At 41.8% G+C, this 18898-nt stretch overlaps 1 protein-coding gene across 3 annotated transcripts in view; it reads left to right on the forward strand.

Annotated features, from left to right (window-relative positions):
- The window catches only part of itga11a (integrin, alpha 11a), a 117458-nt gene that overhangs the window by 3464 nt on the left and 95096 nt on the right, over window positions 1–18898 (forward strand). For all 3 annotated transcript variants that reach the window (XM_049566144.1, XM_049566134.1, XM_049566156.1), the window contains exon 2: window positions 4766–4832. In XM_049566144.1, coding sequence (XP_049422101.1) covers window positions 4817–4832 — 16 coding nt within the window. In that variant the 5' untranslated portion in view covers window positions 4766–4816. The remainder of the gene's footprint in view (window positions 1–4765; window positions 4833–18898) is intronic.

An 18898-nucleotide genomic window follows, 5' to 3' on the forward strand; every position in this document is an offset into this window, starting at 1 on the left:
GTCAAAACACTGCCGACTTTGTTTACGTGGTAATTTATTGATTTTAAGACATTATCAACAAGGACTGTGATAAGTGCTAAACATTAATGTTGTGTAATATAGAGACATTTATGCAGCATTCAACTGGATCTTGTGAGCTTGTGTTTACGGCATGGGAAGTCGAGTACGTGAAGTCGTGAACTCGGAGCTCAGAAAATTTCCACTTACGAGATTGTGAATACCGGGGGGGGGGGTTGTTCATATGAACTATTGTGTTAAACATTGTAAACACAACCCCATTTGAATGCAGCATAACCTCATTTCATCTGTCAGTGCATTTTCACATTTTATGATGGTTACAGCGGATAGAATCCACTTCATATCCACTTCCTGACAATGTGTGGTTTATACACATGTAGGAAAATGTTTACAAAAAAGTTGCTTTAATGCAGATAAAATCCATGGGCTGCACTCCTTTGCAAGCTTGTAAAACTGATCTTTCATGCTCTTAAAATGCTTGAGAAATTATTATTTTAATTCGTCACGCAGTAGCATGCAACTTGTGAGCTATCCACAGCTGATAAGCCCTTTAATTGCAGCACTTCAGAAAACAGTTGGCAGCAGTAAGATGTGCAGTTATTTTTGTAGAAACCTGAACCCCCTGCCAACCGGCCTCACATCCTCTAATATATTTTTACATGGATTCCCGTCCTTTGTTTGTTAATGCTATTGATGCACATCTGTGCTCAGTGGAATCCCTCATGATTCATTCCCACTCAAAGTGTGAGGCAGCATTATTCTGTAAGTCATTATTTAATCAATTCGCTCAGCAGATGACTGTTACAAAAGACAGAACAGATGAATCTGATGTAACCAATCACTGTGCCACAGACGCAAGATGTTACCTCTCATAGATAAGACGTGTGAACCATTAGACAAAATCAGACAGCTCCTGTAGGGACCCCCATGCTTTGGCCTCTCGGCTGACTCACCATTCAGAAACCACATTATACTAACAGTCAATGCGATGACGCATCTTGCTGACTAAATGCCGCTTGCAGAGGCAGTTTAAAAACTGCAGTGTAAAAACAATTTTATGATTGAGGTGAAGCTGACATACAGGGTTCAAACATCCCATGCAGCATCTCACAAAATTAACTGTACCGTCATTCAGTGACTAATGTTTCAGTTGACCCTAATGACCACAAATGTCTCACCCTGAAGGGTAACTCTGGTATTTTCCAATCTGGACCCTATTTTCTCATGTTCTTGTGTCTGAGTGACTAATGGAAACAACAGTTTTTGAAACAGACCCAGTATTGTGCGAGACTGCTGCAGCCAGCAGCCCTGACACAGGCTGCAATGTAATCCCTGCGGGCAACAGCGCACGTCCAATTTACGTCCACAAAGTGCTTATTTTTGCCACTGACATGCCCAGAGTTTTATTGTAAGTGTCTGAAAACATTATGAAAAGGATCCCCACAGAGATAAACCTTTTTTTTAAGGAGTAAGATCCTTTTTTTGTTTAGTCAGAAACAACCCCAGAATAGTTGTTGTCAAACCTGCCAGGGTCCATTTAAATAAACAGTAATTTTACCATAAGAAAAAACACTTCATTCAAAGTCAACGGAAACAAAATAAAACGTATAAAAGCCACCCTGGCTCATCTTTCCACTGTTCCAACAATCAACAACTCTGGTTTGGTTGAAATAAACCCTCCCTTCACCCAGTTGGCTGTTAAAATATGCTGGCTCTATATAGACTTAAATTACTATTTGTTTAAATGGAGTCTGGTGTATTTGGAGATGGCAATTGTGGGGGTGTTTCTGGTTAAACAAAAAGGATCTTACTCTATAACAAAAAGGTCAACCTCTGGGGGGGATCCTTTTTAGAAGTTGTCAGACACTTAAAGGGCCAGTGTGTAATATTTGGCATGGTTTATTGTCAATCTGAATCTGAATCTGAATCTTCTACCCATTAATATGTTTATACAAGTGTGTAATCGCTACAAAATAAAATTTGTTTGGTTTTCGTAGCCTTATAGTTATGCTTTTATTTATTTATATATATATATATATATATATATATATATATATATATATATATAGCAAGGGCCTTACTTTAGAGAGGTCGCCATCTTGCGCCGCCATGTATGTAAGGCAGCCTGAGTGGACAATCCAGCCAGCCAGAGAACGCGTTGCGCGTGTATAAATGAACCAACGAAGACAGCGGAAGGAAGGAAGAAGGAGGAGGAAACAGCAGAGAGTGTTAGTAGTTCGTCGATAGAGAGTAGTGAAAAGTTTTTTTTAGTTATAAAGTTTGCGAATGGACCACACTTACCACGCAACAGGAGAGAATGAACCCGAACCGTCATCTGCAAGGAAAAGAAGATGCACCTTCACTCCTTGTGATGCACTCTCTGTGTCGCTTTTGCTCCTGATGATATATCTCCCCAACGATGGTAGCAGTAGCATCGAATCCCATTCTGTGCATTCAGCCTCTCTTCTCGCCCACTCAGCATCAAACACATGGAGTTCCTCATCTGTATGCTCCGGCTCAAACAGGTATGGCTCTGGGTCTGTGTCCGCTACAAGAAACTCTTCAAAATCCCGTTCAAAGTCATCCATTGCAGCTACTATAGTCCGGAGATATCGCTAGGCTAAATGAACAGCTGAGCTTTGTTTACCGGCCACGCTGTCAGTCAGTGTACGGGCTGGAGATTGAGCAGAGAGGGGAGGGGGTCCCCACTCGGTATGGTAAACGAGTATGTGTGTAAAGTTATGAAGTGTGTCTGTTACGCTAGAAGAGTCAGAGTTTGGGACGGAGTCTTTTACCCCCGGAGTGTTACTGGAGTTTCTGGAGTGCTCAAATAAACGGGCCTTTTTCCCGAACGCTCCTCTGGTCTCCTGCTCATGAGGGATTCATTACAATATCGTAACATGGCTTAGATTTCTAAATAAACATACAACTCGTCGCTAGATAGACCTACTCCTGAAAAACTCGTGCGCAAGGCTTTTTGTCCCTGTGAGGCCGCCGTCATTTACCCGACGGGAGGGGTGAGCGAGTGAGCCCTGCAATCTAGAATTTTACCACTGATGTCACTGTTTTCAACCCATTTTACACACTGGCCCTTTAAAATAACAATCTAAGCATGTCAGTGGCAAAAACAAGCACCTCTAATGGACATAAATTGATGGTGCACAAGTGCCCCAAGTGATTACATTGCAGTGTGTTTTGCTGCTACCAACTACAGCACTTGTGCTCAATACTGGAACAATTTGAAAAAGTGGTCTTCCCATCAGTCACTTAAGCCCCATTTCTGTTGAGCAGTACGGTACGTTACAATTCAGTTCAGTATGCCTTTTTCCCCATTTCCACTGTGAAAAGTTGTGGATGGCACCAAAGGAACCGTTCCATACCGTCCCCATTTTCGGTCCCCCCTCTGTTGGGGTACCTAGCACACAGATCTGGTACAAAAAGGTGGAGCTGTGAACTGCAGTCTGTTGATCGGTCAATAGAGGACGGTCACTCTGCTCAGGGCTGAGTTGTGGCTGGTTTTGAGGCTCATGTAACCACTGTTCATACTGTGGAGTGTTTTATTAGTAGATTGTAACTATATAATGAAATGATGTTTGCTGCCTCTCACAGCAGCTGGAGTCTGAGAAAAAAATAACTTAATTCACTGGGCCGACTGCCGGCAAGTTTTAAGGTGGAACATTAACTTGTAATGTTACTCAGTGTATTAGCTGTCGACATGACTCAGTCAACACACCTTAAGTCACTGTGACAACTTTGACCATCACTTTATGTGACATACACTTTAAGTAATGAGTGGATGAGTGGATAATGAGTGGAAATGTTTATTTATTTCGACCAGGTAGTGTGAACCGCATATATGCTGATCCTCACTCGGGGAGCATTGTTCCTGTGTGCTCCGACAACACTAAACCCCTGAGCTTGCCTGAGAAGGACTAAATGCACAAACGCGCTATTTTTAAATATCCCATGAAGAGAGACTCTCACTGCAGCCTGTTTTATTTTGTTCTGAAAATGTCGGCGTGCAGCCCTTTTCTGTGGACAATGAACAAGGTGTAGACTAATAAAGAGGAGTGCTGGACGGGGCAGTGAGTGACAACAACCCTGCCCGCATTTAAGGATACCGTTTATGGTTGAAACACTAAGAGGACCTAGGGTCTAGGTACCTTGTCTGAAGGTTACTTTTGGTTCTAAAGTTACCATACCGAAAGTGTTTGGTGGAAACAGGGCTTTAAACACAAAAACACAGGGTAGTAGGGTCCAGATTGGAAAAATGTCAGAGTTACCCTTTAAATCCATAAACACCGAAAATAATTATTACTGTCTGTAGCTTTAGTTTTCGCCATAATGTCACAAATTAGCTTCTTAATCTGTCAGTCAGAAGATATGTGTTATAACATTCAATCCAGAGTCAGTAATCACTCTCCTCAGCTGTTCTCAGAGCTGCCTTTATGAGCTGAGGTAAACCCTGACTACAAATGTGTAAATCTGTTGTTAAACTAGTAATGGGCATTGCAACAAATCCACAGCACACAACTTCCTCATTGAGCCCTCGCTGCTATTTTAAAACACTGAGCCTTGCAACAAATTAAAATTAAACACTATAAAATTGAGTTCTGGATTGAAGCCTTGCCACAGGTGGCGCTGTGTTTCTGTGTCCTGAAATACTCACACACACACATACTGCACATACATTACTCTTCTGCTCTGTAACTAATTTCTGTATTTCTTTTTTTGTGTCGCTGCCCAGCTGACAGCAGCGGAAGAGCAAGAGAGATACGAGTGATGGAGAAGAAACAAGATGATATGTGACAAAGGTATGTGGTCACATTTTAATCCAGATCTACAGTATATGGCGTGCACCAAAACCAACTCAACCACCAGAATGGCGAAGTTCTTATTTAGAGTCAAGATTCCCCCCATTACCCCAACTCTCCCTCTCCTTCCTACCCTGACTGTGCCCCCCTCCTCTTCAGATCCTTTAACACTGGCCCACCGCATGATTTCCCCCTCACAGAAATTGTTGCTCTAGTGGAACATTTAATGCACAGGGGCTCAAATTTCGGCTTCCCCAGTGCACAGCACAGTGTTCCAGCCAGCCACAGTCTGCACACAAACCACTTCCTCTATCTGAAGCAACGTGAAGAAGAAGAAGAAGAAGAAGAAGAAGAAGAAGAAGAAGAAGAAGAAGAAAAAATAGGGGAGGGGGGCGAGTAGGACCATGATGAGATGGAGAGAGGCAAGCAAAGCTGCAGATAGAGGTCGACAGAAATAGGAAGCAAATGGGAGTGAGGGTGATTGAGGTTCTCATCAGTCAGTCTTGTGTGTTTCATGGTAGCGCACACTGCAGAGTTCTCATCAGCGTGCACCTCTTTGTGTAGGTGATGCATAGCTCAACCATGAGTAGACAATTCCACAGTTTATTCACTCAACGCAACATATCACTCCAGTCTCGCCTTCTCTTTAAGTCATTTTCCACCGGTTTTTAATTCATCCAAGTCTCCTCTACAGCTATGTTTCCCTTCCCAGAGCCTCATTTGTTCTATTTTTTCACCTGCCGGTCATTGGAGCAGATTTACAGAGTCCTCTGATGGAAAAAAGCCCCCATCCCTCCCAATACTCTCACTGATTCATCTCAGTGTCAAGGAGAGATGCTCTTGAACGTAATGCAGTTATAATGTTGTTTTAGCTTTAAAAAATCTCTCTCTTCCTGTGTCTTTAAATGACCTTAGTAACCCCATTGTTGAGTGATAGATTGAGAAAGGTAATAGATAATATAATTAAGATGTTTTAAGGAGGGAGACACATCAGTGATTTAGGGTTTAGTGTGTCTCCCCCTTTTGGAAAAAGACCCAAACTGAGTAACCAGACACACATATACATTCTTTCTTTATTCCTCTCCCTTTGTCACTGTGTATCTGTCTCTTTTCCTCTCTCTCATACACACTCACCACACACAGAGTCTGGAAAACAACACACTCACATTAAGCCAGTGACAGCAGTACAAAGGATTCACATGTGGTAGCAGTTAAGCAGACCTTTGCAATCAAAAAGACCTAAAATAAAGAGAAAAAATACTGGAAATATAGCACACAACCTCTTCTCAAATATATGTATGGCAGGGAAAAAGACTTTCACCCCATGCGCATTTCAACAGAAAAGTAAAAACTGCTACTCTACTCTAGTTCACTCATTTTCTCTTTACAACAGCCAAAGACAATATATTTGGCTCTCATAAACGTCAGTAAGCAAGGGGGAAATGCATTCAAAACTTATAATCCTCAGAGGATCGTTCACTGAACTGATTGAATGAGTCAGTTTGGCAAACACTGTACATTTAAATATTCCTTCGGTCAGCTCGGTCCCCACCAGTGAATGTGAAGTGCCTTTTATGTTCATTTGGTTTCTATTTGGGGTACCATACTGGCACTTGACACATTTCTGACAAGTTTCTTAATATTTTATGGCTTTGCTGTGCCATAAAGGTGCTGAGGCAGACATATGTATTCTGCAGACTGGGGATGTCGCTTTCGGTTAATTTTGCTTTTGACAGCCTGACACCCACTAGCTGGTAACAAACCAGATAATTTTTAAGAATAAAATGCAAAATGACGTGAAATACAAGAGGTCTTTCCTTTTAGTCTGGTGCTCCATTGATTCAGTGAGCTTTAGCACTGACTTTTGAAGTGCTATCCATGTAGAGGTGGTGAATTTTTGATGTTTTGTGTTGTAAATATCTTGCCTTTTTGCCTTTTTGTTTTCTGTTGCTGTTGCTGACAGACAGCTGGCCAGCCGCGTCAACATGTGGAAACATAGTGCCCACAGTGCCCTGTGCAGGAGCTAGCTACTGGTGGTGCTCATTACGACTGAACGGCACCACTAGATTACTGCTGTAGAAGCATGGTAGCCACCATCTGGTCCCCCCCCAGGTAGCCCTGATGAGTAAGAGGTTTAATATTGTGCAGCAAATCCCCATTAGCATTGTTAGCACCACTAACTGCGCTGACACTGCTAATGGTGCTAATAGAGCTAACAGTGAAAACATAGTTAACAATGCTAAATAAACCAACAGATACCTTGGAGTATTCCTTAACTCACATCTCACTTATCGACAGCACGTTCAGAACCTAACAAGAAACTCAACCAGAAATTGTATGTCTATAACAAGGTCAGACCATATCTCATCCCTGCTGTTTCTGACACATATCTAAATGCAATCATTCTCTCGATAATATCCCACTGTCTCCCAATCTGGTCCCTCACCACAAAGGAAACCATTGAACTAATAGCAAAACTATACAACAGAGCCTACAAGATCCATGGTAACCTCCTCCGTTGGACTCATCACTGCACAGCATTCTCACACTCCCAACACCCTGACTTTTCAAAACTACACAATTCATCAAGCCATTAAATTTTATTTTCAGATCCTAAACAACAACTCCAATCGTACACTTACTGCTCTACTTCCAAGTCACTAGGTTGGGCACAATGTTTCCATAGCAACGCCACCATGGGCAGTAATCACTGAATTAGCGGTGATGCTAGCTAGCTTCCATAAATACCTTATTGGCTTTGTTGTACTACCGCTTAGTGCTAATATTAAGCTAGCTAGCAAAATTAACCTATAGACCAGCATGTGTGACTGGACAAAAATATTCTCAGCAGTCGTCCATTGACATCCACACCACAGACAATCCAGATATTAGACAAATTTTAGTAAATGTCATAAAACGTAGACAAAAATTTATTATTTTTATAATCACCCATGATTGATGAGTTAACAAGTACCCTTACACATTTGGTTACAACCACTGCCTTTAGGAGAAACCAGAAGTTGTACTAAAAATCTTCTCAGTCCCATTTACATCCACCCTTTTTTCTTTTAACTTCTTTTCACGTCATCTGAGCAAGCTGCTTCGATCCTCTGTTGAGATGATAGTGTCACAAAAACATTACTGTGTGGATGTGGTTGTGTGGTCTTCCTATCTCAAAAGCAACAAGGATAGACAGGCTAGCTCCAAGTGCAGCACTAAGTCCAGTGCTCTTTCTTCAATTAGTGCAGCTCTTGTCATTGCTTACACAGCTTGTTGGCCAGCCTGAAGTTTTCACTCCCAGGCTTAGCACTAACAGGCCACGGCTTATCATAAAAGCAGTGGAATGCTCTTGAACCTTGTGCAGAAGTCGGCATCCCTTCCAGCATACTGCCAAATATGAAAACAAAGACTCTTGAATCATGTTTGCCTGCACTTGAGGGTCAGAATGTTGGATCAGTCACTTGAAAGCTCCAAAATGTCCAAAGTAAATGCATTGTCTGCTAATGTCTGATAAACTATAAACATCTTCTGGGTGGCTCAAAAATCAGAAATCTCTCTGTGATCTTTAAAAACTGAGGGATTTGTTACACTTCTGTAAATTTCAGTCTGTTCTTTGACTCCTTCTGTTTTCTGGTCTGTTGGTGCATTGTTTATATCTGACAAATGGCTTGAATCCTAACTATAAGGGATTGATTACAGTCCAACGTTCCTCCTGATTGTGTTTGATTGAGCTGGTAATCAAAGTTGGATCGCATGCAAGGTCTGATTAGTGCCAGCCGCCTGAAACCAGTGGCATACTTCTGCCACATGGAACAAGTGACACAGTGTTGTTCGATGCCTTCATTCATTATGGCATGAAGCAATATAGATGGAATTTCTGCACGATAGAGATATTGAATCATATTAAATACTCTAGGGTAGACTCAAGGATATCATAGAGATATTAAACAATCAAAACGTTTCTCCAGGTGGTGTACTCCTTGAATACTTTATTTTTTATTATGTGTATTTTATTATGTATTCTAATTTATGGAGACCGTAGTCTGACTCTCCGGATGTAGACTGTGGCTATAAGCCTGCCTTTAGCCAGTTATTTGGGCTGACATTCGTCCCCCCCTCTGTTGTCCTTGAGCTACCATTTTTCAAAATCTCTTTTGCTACATAAACCGCAACAAAAGCCTCCAAGTTAACAACCTACACACTGACGAAGATTTGGATCGTGCAGTAAAGCATGCCTGCTTTGTTGTTTTAGTGAACTGTTGAAGGAATAAAACAACTTGTGAAAGCACCTTAGAGAAGCCCAGACTCTACCTCACAGGATTTTCGTGCACAGGCAGATGGAGTTTATTTGCCAAATCTTTGACACGTCTCCATGAAACAATACCTGAATTTGATCCGTTTTGTGTTGTAGTGCTGATCCCAGATCGTCCCAACTCCTGGCTGGATCAGCAAACTTTCTGTTGCTGCTGTCAGTGGAGCTACTCTCCTCTTGGCGAGTTTGCCTGGTTGGCACGCCCAACTCTGAGCTTTTAAGCAGTCCCAACAAACTCACTGTTGGAGCCACAATAACATTCTTTGTATTTGTTTTGATTAATGTTTAACTAATGGTGACTAGATGTAAATAGATGTTGTTTGTACACGGGGTGGCGCAGTAAAAGAGGAAAACGCAGGTAATATAGGTAAGGTATAGGTGATGAGCAGCAGGTGTGTGGCTGGGTAAGCAAACAGTTTTTTGACAATGTTAAGTGTGACAGCATGAAGAGATTGTAGTATGTTGAAACTGGAATTGACGAATAGAAACTTGGACACTTAACTGTTGAATGGACACTAACCTGTGACTGTCTCTGAAACTTTAAAGTGGAAACCTTCCTAGGATGAAATATGGACAGACAATGTTTTACCTGTGTGAAGGTGAGCATGTGAAAATAAATGAGTCATTGCACTCAAAAAAAACCTGATGAATTGGACACTGGTTTATTGTTGTTGACCATAACACACGTCTGAAAAATTCTCCCTGTTTGCCCCTCAGAGGTACCCTGGAAATCCAGAGTTCTCACGAGAGCACAATTTGAATTTGCTCAGTGAGTCACTCTGGTAGTCAGTAATGATGCTCATTACCCATGCCATTGGAGCCGAGCTGCACCAATCACACTGGTGTATCTGATATAGGCGGGCCAGAGGCGAGCTAAACAGATGACAACAGCGCTGTGACGACGAAGTCCGGAATCAGTCAGTAAACATTGCAAGATGGCTACGGATGAACACCAGTTGTTTGAAACGGCTTTGGCCGCTACAATGAACGAGTTAGACTTGGTTTTTTCTCTAAAAGAGGAACAGAAGACGGCGCTCGAATCTTTCCTTTGCAAGGAGGACGTTTTTGCTGTTTTGCCGACCGGATACGGCAAGAGTCTAATCTACCAGTTAGCTCCGCCGGTAGTGCTCTGGATACGTCACCCGTGTATTGTTCTGATTGGTCGTCGTGATATCCAATTGCGTGCAGTGATATTTTCAAATGCATGCTTGGTGCCGCCCCTCGAGTTGGGCCATTTGCATTACTCATAGCCAGACCCTAAATCTTTCTAGATTTGGGTCTGGATTTCCAGGCTACCGCAGAGGCATTAAATTTAAAGTCTTTTATTGAAAGACTCTACATTCACCCTTATGCAGAAAGGCTCGTCTCTGTCGTTAAACTCATTAATAACCATTCGGTAACATTAGCTGCGTGATGCTAAAAGTTAGCCCTTTCATTGTTTGTATTCCTCTACAATGTTTTGCAAGGGCACCATCTTTACATCCTGGGCTTCGTGCTACTCAGGATGATTGTGATTGGTTTAGAGAAACACAAACTATCCAGAGTGTTTTTTCGCTATAGCAGAATAATAATATGTTGACTGGCCTTTCTCAAGCACTGACACAATGCAGTGGAGATAGGTCTGGTTACACGAGACTAAACAGAACATAATAGGCTTACTCGTGTGCACAAGATAATTAACTTGCTCTCACAAGATAAAAATATCACTTTTTGGAACTTTACAGGCTTCGTACTAATTTTATTTTCCAGAGAATATGAGTCATAATTTAATATTGATGACTAAAACAAACAATTAAAAAAGTTAAAAGGTGCTAGGTTTGCGTTAGATTGGTAAATGAGAAATGAATGCACAGTGGTTCAGAGAGTCTGCTGTCGTCCAATAACCATGACGCTTTTTTTTCTTTTTTAAATTAAAAGAAAAAACACGACAACACATAAAATCAGTGTGTTTTGTCAATGTGACTCCAACAGACCATCTGCAATCTGCTTTGCCTTACGTGGGTGTAGACGTCCCCCTTTAATGCTTCATCATGTAGCAGCTAATAGCTCATATACGGAAACACATCTGTGTGGAAACAGCTGGTGTTAGGAGCAAGAATGAGAGAGGAAATACAACCACACTAATTAGATGAAAGGCCATTATTTCTTTCTGGACTGAAAACCAAAAACAATAATTTAATTGTCTAAATCTGTGGGTCTATAAAGGGTTTAAAGCAGACAGACTTGTTTTGCATTCTGTCTCTCTGTCTTATCAGAGAAAGACAGATAAACTCTTAATGATAACAATAGTGATGCTCTAAAGGCACGTGAACAGTGATATAAAGGCAGAAGAAGCACCTTATGAAACTGCAGACATGTTAGTAACCAGAAGTCTTCAGGTACAGAGCGGACTCGGTGCTCATAAACTGTGTAATTGAACAGGGGGGTTCCAGCTGTCAGCATCCCCACAGGGGGCATATTTACCTGTGCCTGGTGGAGGAAAGACACTCAGCATGTGCAGCTCTGGACCCTGCTCCTGGAATCATGCCACCCTCTCTCTATAAATCACAGAGCAGTCGGGGTCGCTGAAAATGTTTAAAACTCTCAGTTGGTATTTCCAGCCAAACATCTCATTCCTGGACACCAGCTGTTTGGCAGAGTAAAAATGGGGCGCCGACCAGCTATATATCTTGGTGGTTTTCGGTAAAGGTAGCTGAGCATTTTCTTTTCCATGACTCAGATTTTAGACTTTGTTGCGGACGATATGTGATGTTCATTGTATGTTTAATATAGTGCGTTCGCTATAATGGGCAAGGTTGTAGTGTGTGTGTGTGTGTGTGTGTGTGTGTGTGTGTGTTTGTGTGTATATATGACTATGTATGTGCTGCTTAGGACATTATGTCTACTCATATATTGTAACCTAAGCCTGTTCACTTGAAATGTCCCTAACGGTTTAAGAAATGTTTCATTTTTATGATTTAGAATAAATTCAGCTATCAGCGGGAATCAACGAATCTCTCCCCCTCGCACTCTAAGTTTTGTAAGATGTGTTTTTGCAGCGCAGCAAGTTTTTACATCAGGTTGATGAAAGAAATTACGTCCACAAGTGTTGTGCAGGCAATGTGCTATTTTATTAGTGAAATCTTCTGTCATTGCTTTAATGTCTGTTACATTTCCATATGTATTAAGGTGGAAAAATTGATTTAATATGAGATTTGCGAGACATACATAAAGACTTTCTAGGCATCTTCAGGAGAGACTCATGTGAGTAAAAGAATATTTATTTACATTTGCAGAAAAGCATGAGAAATGTGAATAGTCTTTGGCGATTAGACCTCATCGTGATGTCATATTTCAAGGGGGGTGGTGAAGCTGTGGTACTGTAGAAAAAGGGAACCTTTTATGGCTTCTAGACAATGGTGTTAGTGGTACTGAGATGAAGAGTGTGCTTAGGATCTGGGTGTGATGAGGAGTGGACTTCTGATGAGCTCAACCTGGGCTCTGGATATGGTGACTGGAGATGAATAGGGTGGAGGAGGGTGCAACAATTCTGCCTAAAATGATAGCTGACAGCAGTGGAGAGGAAAACAGAGTTAAAGTTTGACAGCGGCCACATCCCAAGAGCCAGTCTGCGACACACCTGCCTGCTGCCTAGCTCACCTGTTAGAGATTTTCAGGGCACTTTCAGCTGATAGGAGGCCCCAGGGTAGACCCAGACAAGCTGGAGGGATTATAGATGTCATTTGACTTCAGGATCCCCCAGGAGGAGCTGGAAAGCGTTGCTGAGTGGAGGGATGTCTTGAGCACCTTGCTCAGCCGGTTGCCTCTATGACCCATTCCCAGATAAGTGAATGAAAATGGATAGATGGATGAGTGAATGGATGGATGGATGGATGGATGGATAGATAGATAGCAAAAAGGTACTCTTCCTGATTGAACTTAAGTTTAGCTTCATATTCGACCAATGTCATTTTCACTCAACAAATAATCCACTGACCATAACTAACCACAAGACCAAGACCATACTTTTTTACACACAGAACACACTCCTATAGTAAAGTCTGTAATCAATTTACAGTCCCTCATCAGTCTGTCATGCTTGTAAACACACAGCCTATCTTTAATCTTTCTTTCTATACAAAGTCCATTAGCCCCTCAAAGTTCTAGCCTTAGTGGTATTTATAGTTTGTGCGTGAGTAGTTTTAATAGTTGATTCTTTGTAAAAGGAGTTTGTTCTCTAGAACATGTGGAACATGTGGGGACCAGAGACACCAGTAACTTCCCTGATTTATTTATTTGTTTTATTTCCAGGAGGTGATTTGTTAGTTTTTCATGGAAGGGGGGACAGACCCTGTTTGTCCCCCACCCCTCCCCCCATACACAGCACAATAAGGCAATTTCAGAGCCATGATCGGGGTCATAGATTCTTACTTGCACAATTCTCAGTCAGATTCAGGATCCATGAGTCAGGCAGACTAGACTAACATATTCAGCTAAACAACTCCTCTGCCCTGCACTCTGTCTGCTACTAGAGGATGAAGAGGAGGTATGCCAGGTTAACAAGGAGCATGCAGTTTGGTTATTTAGCTAATAAGGGCACACCCCCTCGACCCTCTCAGCTCGCCTTCTGATATGAGACATACCAGATTTGAACTTCCCGTGGGAACAATGATTACAGAGTCTGTCCATTGATGATTCATTATTTTTATTTGTCTACTTTTCTCTCTTTAGAACATGCCGTGTGAAAATACTTTTCTCTCACTCTTTTATTTCTCTGACTGCTGTCTCTTGTCTCTCCCCTGTGTGTGTAAGAGTTATCAATCTCAACCCAAACCTGACAAGTCCAAAAAGCCTCATGGGTTGGACCAGGTTTAGGTCCAGGCTGAAAATGTGCGTTGATTGACCAGGTTGGGTAGAGCTCAGGCCTTCAATAAAAACTTACATTTATAGATATTATATATTGATTGGTTGGTTGGTTGGTTGGTTGATATTATCTTGTAGTATAAAGAGCGAAAGTCTGCATAAGAAGGAAGGTTGGGGTGGTGGATGGGTCAAACAAACACACGACTTTTTCCCCCAGAGACTGGTGTTTGTGCTCTGTGTGAAACTTTGTTAAATTTTTAGTTATTTTAAGGTATGTTGTCACCAAGTTTCTTTTCCTAACCCCAACCTACATAACTTTAGGTTAATCTTGTAACTTTACACTAAGTCCGTAACGTGACAAAGCCATCTGTGGGGCACTAATTTGTTAGATATCATATATTATGCCAGTAAAACCACAGTCCATTGAGTTAGCCACTGCAAAGCTGCACTCAGTGGTGGTAATAAGGAAGTGGCAGACACCTCTCTTTGACTTGCTACACCCAGATTTATTCCACCAGTCCTGGGACCTGGCAACTTTCCGGTCACAAGGCAGCTCCTCTAACCTTTAGGCCATTGCTTCCCCCATTCACATGTTCATATTTACATTTCAGATTTCCCCCAGTGTCCAGGGGCCTCTGACCATGGGGGCCTTGGCTGACCTAAGGGCCAGGCCCCTGGTGGTAGCAGATCTACAGTACAGGCTTGGTCAGTTATCCATCCCCAATGGTACATGCCACAAATGCCCCATAAAATACATACAGAATAACTGCACATGTGTTTGTGTTTGTGCACAAAATATGACACCCAACCTTGGCCCCCAAATTGTTGTTGTGAACCAAAATCAAACTAACCATGTTGTTAAGGAAATAGACTGCTATACTATAATGTGCTATTTTCTTAAAAACCTTGTCCTATTTATATTCAAGTCTAGAATCACAAATAAATTATACTTCTGTTTGTCAGTGCATGGAGAACAGTTTATTCTGAGGTAGGCACATTTTCATTTTGTTTTTAAAATCTCAGACAAACCACTCAACGCAGGTTGTGCTCCCTGAGAGGCCCCCACTCTATTCTTGGCAGATGCTTTTAAACACAATGTACAGCACAAACTATAACTGGATTAGGAGCCATTTAGGGCAGACACCTTCTGCTTGCCAAATTAAATAGTCCTTTGAAAAATACAAACATAGTTACAGAAACTGAATCCGTCTTCTCCTGTGCAAACGAACTGCCAAGGCTGGTACGAAAATAAACAGACGGTTTAAACTCTCGATGGAACAGTAGCTGCCAGGGTGTAAAACAACATGAAATACCATCACACATAGACTTTCCCTCTGGAAACACCACACCACAAGATGTGTTGCATTAACCGTCGATGTGTTGTCATAAGGATTGCATTTAAAAAGTCTGTGAGAGGGACTTAACTTGGTGTTTGAGTGGTCAACCTGCAACAGACAATTGCGTATAAGCTTCGTGAAACCTAATAATTACAAGCAGAAAATTGTAGACGGTTTGGTTTTCCATTGAGATCCAAGTGGAGGAAAAAAAAGCAGAGTACAATTTTTCCATCTGTCTCACAATGAATGTAAATGCAAACGCAATGAAACAGGAGTGTGTGTTCTCCCATGATGAAGACATGACGGAGGCAGAAGTTTATGTGAGACCACAGGACCGTATGACCTAAGTCTTTGTATGAGGACGTTTGAGTTGTGAGTTGCTTGATTGGATATAGGAATGTGGTGATTGACCGTAATTCGTTTTTTATATCCTTTATGTCCTGGAAAGTAACACAGCTACAAGAATGTGGTTTGCATAGGAGCTGATTGTATATTATATGCCTATTACTCCCTCACACCCAGCATGCCATTATTAGGACGCAGACTGGGGAAAAAAAACCTTACTGACATATAGCACATTGTCCATGGAAGTAATTTCATATGGGCAGCAAGGCTTTGTGTTTAAGCTGGGTGTCGAGAGACATGGCTTTGCCCCGAATCTGGATGTGTGAGCTTTGCGGCGTTCCATTGTCGTCCATCTTGTGGCGTGTGGCTTTACTTTCCACATTAGTCTATTTCCCACTATTGCTACTGGCACAACTCAACCTGCACAATGCCCTGCCAGAGATCTGGAAAAGTTAGAATGACTCACTCAAGCTCAGACAGAAACATTTACTTCTCTGTATAGTGGCTCTTTAATACGTTCATTTTTTATATATGGTATATTGAGATGTTCCATAGACATTAATCTCGTAATGAGATTGTTTCTGCTACTAATTGTTTAATTCTCTGGGGAATTCATGCAGTTCATATGATAACGAACAAAACAGAGAATCGTGCAAGTTGAGTTAACTATTGGCTAAAAGCCGTTTCTTTGAACCACTGCTAGATTCATGGTTCCTGTGATGATTGTTCCCCTTTTAAACTCCAAATTGATTTGGACCTCCACGGTGAAACCAGCAGCACTAGATGACTGAAGTACAGGAACAACGCCAGATCTCTGAAACGCTGAGCAAAGGTCCTCTGAGACTGGTTGAATTTACATCCCCAGACAAACTATTAAGTGGCTAATAATACTGCGCTTGTTGATACTTCAACCAAAGCTTTTGTTCCTCAGCTGTAGTGTCAACAGGATAAGTACTGTGGTGACGTTTGTGTTTTGGACACTGATAGACTTTTAATGTCAAGTTAAAAAGAAAAATAAAGTTCAATCCAACAAGTCCAGATTCATTTTATTAAGCTCCCGAAGAGGACTGTGTAGCTGGGTGAATACTGACGGCAGGAAAGTTGAAGGTGTAGTAAACCCGCTGCTTCTTCCCACTTTAACCTGAATAACAAACCAGGGCTCGATGCTCCGGTTAGATCCAAACGGAGAGCTGGTCATACCGCAGCTAATGCTCCGCTAGCTGCTCCCAGCTAGCTCCGGTTTGTTATTCAGGTTAAAGTGGGAAGAAGCAGCGGATCTATCGGGCAGCTGAGTGAAGTGGAGCCTGAGGAAAAAGCACTGGTTTGCCCCAGTTTCACTGCAGGCAGATTCACTCGCTACAGGGGCGAGGAAATAAAACCTGAACAGCCAATCAGAGTGATCTCTCTCACTGACAAGCTCTGCCGTCGATTCAGCATCCTCAATCAGCCGAAAAGCCGCCGATGCTGAAGTGCCGACAGTGTGGGACACACCACAAAAACTAGGGCAACAGACGCTCAACGACGGCCCGACTTCGGTCGATGGCCGACCGTCGGCTGGGTGTGTCAGGGCCTTTAGCAAATACTTACCTCCTAATATATCGAGCAGACACAGAACAATTTTCGCATACATTTGGAGTTTTCTGCCACCGGACAAACGACAGTCCAGTATTCACTCTCCTTTTGGCTCTGGTTTGGTCTCAAGCAGCTCCTGAGATGAATAATATCTAAGTCCTTCAATGTTTGATGATGTTCTTTAGAGCCACCCAGTAACTTAATCCAACTACAGGGATTGAGAAGAGGCAGTGTGACCCATTCTGTAAATTTTTGTGCTGTAACACACAAAAAAGTGCATTGAAAGAAGCTAAAAGCTCCACAGAGCTGCAGGTTTAAGCGTTAAGTCTTTGAGTTTTCCTCAGGGTTAGTGGATCTTCAACATGTGGTGGCTATGGCTCAGCAGGTAGAGTGGTCCTCCATTAATCACAGGGTTGGTGGCTTGATCCCTCATTCCTCCTGTTGACATATCCAAGTATCCTCGAGCACTGAACCTTAAATTGTTCCGATGGTCAGTGCCTTGTGTGGTAGCTTGTTGTCATCAGTCTGTGAATGAAAGGCAAATTATAAAGCAGTTTGAGCATCACTGTAACATAATTGTGATTTGCCCCAGTGCAAATATATTTTCTTGGGCCCCAAACACAAGTACCGCTTGTATGCACACACACATTGACACACACAACCACTTCAGACAAATGCTCTGTCACCATGGAGAGGCTCACCAAGCGACTCCCGTCCTGTAAACCAGCCTTTGATCAGCACCAAGGACAGCCGCCGAAGGGCCACATTTATCAGTGTTAATCTAACAGCCTGCTGTGGTCTCAAACCACCACAGCTTGACTTTTCTGATTATCACAATACACTATCACAATAAGCATCAAGGCCAGATCCTTTACTGTTGGCTCTTTTGCTACCTCACACTTACAGCAGGCTCTGAACGCAAGTTGTTGGTGTTTCTTTAGGATTTTACAGCTTTTATCTCGTTTTATTTTGTAAGCCAGTGTTTAATAATTATAATAAATATACATGTTGGGTTTTAGAGTCAGTGGCTGGTTGACATGTGAAACTAAGATGCAGGTCCTCTATGGCAGTTGTTCTCAAATGGTGTGCTCTGATGCCAATCCAGGTGTACTATGGGATTTTGTGATTATGATTATTATTATTATTGCAATTTTCAGTATATTTATTATTATTAATATTTATTGCAACATGCAATATATTGCAATATGGGCCTATACAAAAAGTTAGAAATTGATTTTTAATTGACTATATCAGTATGTTGTGTGCACCTAATAAAGAGGCAAACTCGAATTAAAAAATATAATTAAATGTAGTTTAATTGAAAAAACCTTCACAGGGAACCTATTTGTTGCTGTTTGCGTGCAGGAATTATAAGTGTGTGACACAACAAAAGCCCTGATTGGCAGCCAGTGTGCGGGATGATAACAATTAAAAGGAAAAAGCTGTGAATGAAACAATGGATCACTTAATTGTACGGAGCAAATTATAGCAAAGCACCAGTAAAGATGACCTACCACCGAAAGAAAAGAGAAAAAAAAAACAGTAGACAGTATCACGAAAGCTACTTGTCTTATTTTTCTTATTTGTATTGTCTTATGTCATGATAAGAGTGATAACACACTTAGGTATAGTGCACAGATACACAGGTGTGTCTTGAC

The sequence above is a fragment of the Epinephelus fuscoguttatus genome, linkage group LG2 (genome assembly GCF_011397635.1).
Source record: "Epinephelus fuscoguttatus linkage group LG2, E.fuscoguttatus.final_Chr_v1".
Lineage (NCBI taxonomy): Eukaryota > Metazoa > Chordata > Actinopteri > Perciformes > Serranidae > Epinephelus > Epinephelus fuscoguttatus.